The sequence below is a fragment of the Phytophthora parasitica genome (genome assembly GCF_000247585.1).
Source record: "Phytophthora parasitica INRA-310 unplaced genomic scaffold supercont2.50, whole genome shotgun sequence".
Taxonomy (NCBI): Eukaryota; Oomycota; class Peronosporomycetes; order Peronosporales; family Peronosporaceae; genus Phytophthora; species Phytophthora nicotianae.
The window spans coordinates 465,891-469,295 of record NW_008649036.1 but is presented as its reverse complement, the minus strand read 5'-3'; the positions used below and the strand labels follow the sequence as shown (position 1 = coordinate 469,295).

General features: G+C 45.1%; 2 protein-coding genes across 2 annotated transcripts; both read right to left on the bottom strand.

The window, feature by feature from the left end:
- Window positions 1-317: 317 nt before the first annotated feature.
- PPTG_15627 (hypothetical protein) lies at window positions 318-1,260 on the bottom strand (the record flags this gene model as incomplete). The annotated part of the gene is made up of 3 exons (XM_008912892.1): window positions 318-706; window positions 774-1,066; window positions 1,136-1,260. The coding sequence occupies 3 exons, from the start codon at window positions 1,258-1,260 to the stop codon at window positions 318-320; spliced, it is 807 nt and encodes a 268-aa protein (XP_008911140.1).
- A 339-nt stretch (window positions 1,261-1,599) lies between these two features.
- Window positions 1,600-2,082, bottom strand: PPTG_23771 (hypothetical protein; the record flags this gene model as incomplete). The annotated part of the gene is made up of 3 exons (XM_008912891.1): window positions 1,600-1,639; window positions 1,707-1,864; window positions 1,948-2,082. The coding sequence occupies 3 exons, from the start codon at window positions 2,080-2,082 to the stop codon at window positions 1,600-1,602; spliced, it is 333 nt and encodes a 110-aa protein (XP_008911139.1).
- Window positions 2,083-3,405: the final 1,323 nt, after the last annotated feature.

Sequence of the window (3,405 nt, the reverse complement as noted above, 5' to 3'; positions counted from 1 at the left end):
ACAGATGATGAGGGCCATTCAAGATAGTTTTTAAAGGCCATATCGACCCCGAATTCATATAGGTACAACCGTCAAAGAATTTCCAACACTTTTTTTTGATCGGACTTCATACCTGAACAGGGCTGCCGAATATTGTATTGGGAACCGATTGCAGATTGACGCAATAAAATACTTATCGAAGCTGCCAGCACGACACAGTAAGTAGTTAAAATACACCATGCTGCGCAATAAATAACTGCAATACCAGGGTAAATGAAAATGCTGTCTGTTCGCCCATTGTAAACAACGCTTGCTAAAATTCCTGAGCTACCGACAACCTACATACACTGCTCGACCGTGCGAACGTCCCAATATTTCTTGTTAACTAGCAAGAACAAAATCATTTCGAGCGTGTACGGGCTCAGTGAATGGCGCTCGTGTCCAAACGTGACGCGGGCGAGACTGAAAAACCGCTCCACCATATTGGAGGTGGGCGGTATCAAGCTCAGCAGTCCATACTCCTGAGGCTTTTGCACCCGACGGCGCTTGCGCTGAAGCTGCGCAAGGAACGACCCTGACTCCGAGTCGGACTCATTCTCACTATGCTCGATGGCGAACGGTTCCAGCGCAGCAGATTCAGCCCACGTGAGCTTGGCGCCTTCACCATCGAGCACTTTTGTGCAACCGCTCTCGAAATCTGGAGAGTGAACGATTCTAGCACGCGGTGCTGTAAGGAATATAAAACATAGACTGTTAGATTTGCATATTAAAATTGTCAAGTTGCCGATACGTACCCAAATACTCAGCAAACGAGGGCTCAACTTCGATGAGGCCATCAAACCAAAGACGTACGTCTAAAATCGTGGTCGTCTCGCACTGTAGAGACTTGCTAACACTCTCGATGCGCTTCAAGTCGAACAGCAGAGACAGAAGTCGCTTCGCAGAGCGCGGGGAAGGCATCAGCTCGCACAGTTCTTCATCATCTGCCTCTATAAACCCCGCCAGACAGAAGTAGCAGTCCACCATCGCGTACGTCGAGCTCCATCGTGTGTCTTGACGGAGAACGGGGCGTAGTGGGGTTTTGGCACTAAAAAGAAAAATTACAAAAAATACTAGAACCAATTCAACAAAATTCCGTTTTCCCAAAATTGGTTACCGAAGTTTTGCGGCGTGATTCAGCGTGCGAAGCGTTCGCATCAGGTTCTGAATGGTGTCCAGCTCGTCCTTGTAGGATTGAAGATAAGCTTGCACGGCGAGATTGAGAGACGATGGCTCGCGCATCCGATTAGAAGGAGGTGAGCAATTGTTGCCAGCCTTCTGTTAACGGCACAGTTGTCGCCGACAGTAAACAAGCAATCGTGCAAGCTCTTACCGTAATCACGCTGCAGCATCGAGTCCAAAAACACGCGATGGGTTTTTTTTGATCACCACCATCCTCACCGATCAGTGGAGCCATAGACAAAAGCGGATGGTGTCCCACGCCGTCTATCTCGTAGCACGCAAAACGGCTAGAAAGTGCTCTGACGCGTGGGACCATCCATCGATCACCAAGCCAAACTGTCTCGGTAACTCCGCCTTAATCTTGGTCTTAACTGCCAGTGTGACAATCTCCATCGCTCACTAGAGCGATTCGACGCTGATACGGTTTAGGTTCGTGTAGCTGCAGTAATACAACATTTTAACAATCGTCAGCAACAAATTAACTACGTATAAAGTCTAATTCATACCGTCTCGTTGTAGCTCGTTCGCAAAACTGAAGCGGCAAGTTGCTGGAGATGATCCAGTCCAGCCAACCGTGCATATTTTTGTCACTCTGTTTGATCCACGGCGCCAGCGTCCCTGCACCCGTGTCAGCCTCCCTGACCACTTCTTGATAGTCAGGGTGCTGGTCACAAATGTGGGACATCAGTTTGAGTACCCGGTTCTTGGCGACTGGCGACGCAGAGTCCCACACTGGCAGCGTAAAACCCCTTCAACTTCCTCGTCGAAGGCATCTAGCACCGCTGAGAAGTAGTGGACCGAGATATCGGCGTTGGAATAGGTAGTTGACATCAAAATGGAGACTGTGTGCTTGATTCGAGCTGGATTCGAGCTCGTGGACATTGTTGGTTGCAAAACGAATGGTTGGGGAGACATATTCGGTTTTAGATTTTCGCAATAAGGTACTGCAGGTTATAGGGTAGAACCGTAAATTATTCATTTTGAGATACGTTTTTCAGAAATAAGTAATTTCTTCCTTCAATACATATTGTACTGTAAGTCAATATATTTTTCGGCAGCCCTGTACCTGACGACAAACCCGTTCAAGTTGTAGTGAACCTCCCGGCTCTACAGACTGCGGTATTGATTCGAAAGTTTCTAGATTAGTTGGCTCGAAAAATGTCGTACAGGTACGAGCTCACACAAGAATTCAATACCCTCAACTATTGGTGGTATATTCACTACCGTCTCCGAAAACGACTGAAATATTCGAACAAGAATTGGTGGGGAACCTGCAATGGATGTCGGTTTAAACAGTCGATTCGCAGCGGATGAGTGGGCACGCCAGGTATCAACAATCCGAGTGGTAAAACTCAAAATAGATGAACACGATACTCGTATTAAAGGATAATTGGTTTTCACAAGAGAACTATAACTCTGGATATAAACATCCAGAGAATAACCTCCATTACCTAATACAGCCCGTGGAACAACTTTTGATCAAGTATAGCAAGTTGATCATGTTATTAAATTAGGCGGTTGGTGTGGTGCACATTCCTGAAATTTAGTATTATTAAAACGAAATATTTCAAATCTAGAAATTTATGGAAATATCTGATGATACACCATATCTCTGTTATGACCCTTTCAAGCAGAAGCGAATTTCCGATGAAATCGGCTTAGAATGGACGAGCACGTGATTTTATATCGATACATATCACTGCTCCCTACTAGCAGTAGGTAAAACCTTTGATTTTGATAACATTTGGCTGTTTTTTTTTCAATCATCAAATTGTATCAAATTTCAAGTCTGACAGAATTATCAAGGGACTTTACAAAAAGCAAGTCTACCAGTTCGGTGGAATCAAATTCTATCAAGTACGACAGGATATCACTATATACGATCTCATTTTAGACAGGTTCGTCTGTACCATGCTTGCTAAAAAGCCAGTCTTCTCGCAGCCTGATGACCTTCGTGTTGTTCATACCCAATCCAAATTGAAGCAGAGAGCTTTTTTCTTCTGATTAGCGCTAAAAAAAATAACACATAGTTAATGGTATGATTCCGACAACAGTCCTTTTCAGTTATTTAAAGCTGATGTATTACCGCCATGGTGCCTAGCGCATCTGTAAGCCTCCAGCTTCTTGGTATCGTGCCAGGCTACAACTGCTTAACAAACTTGAAGAGGCGGAGGTAGCGAGGGTTGGTCCAGTTGTACTGATTTT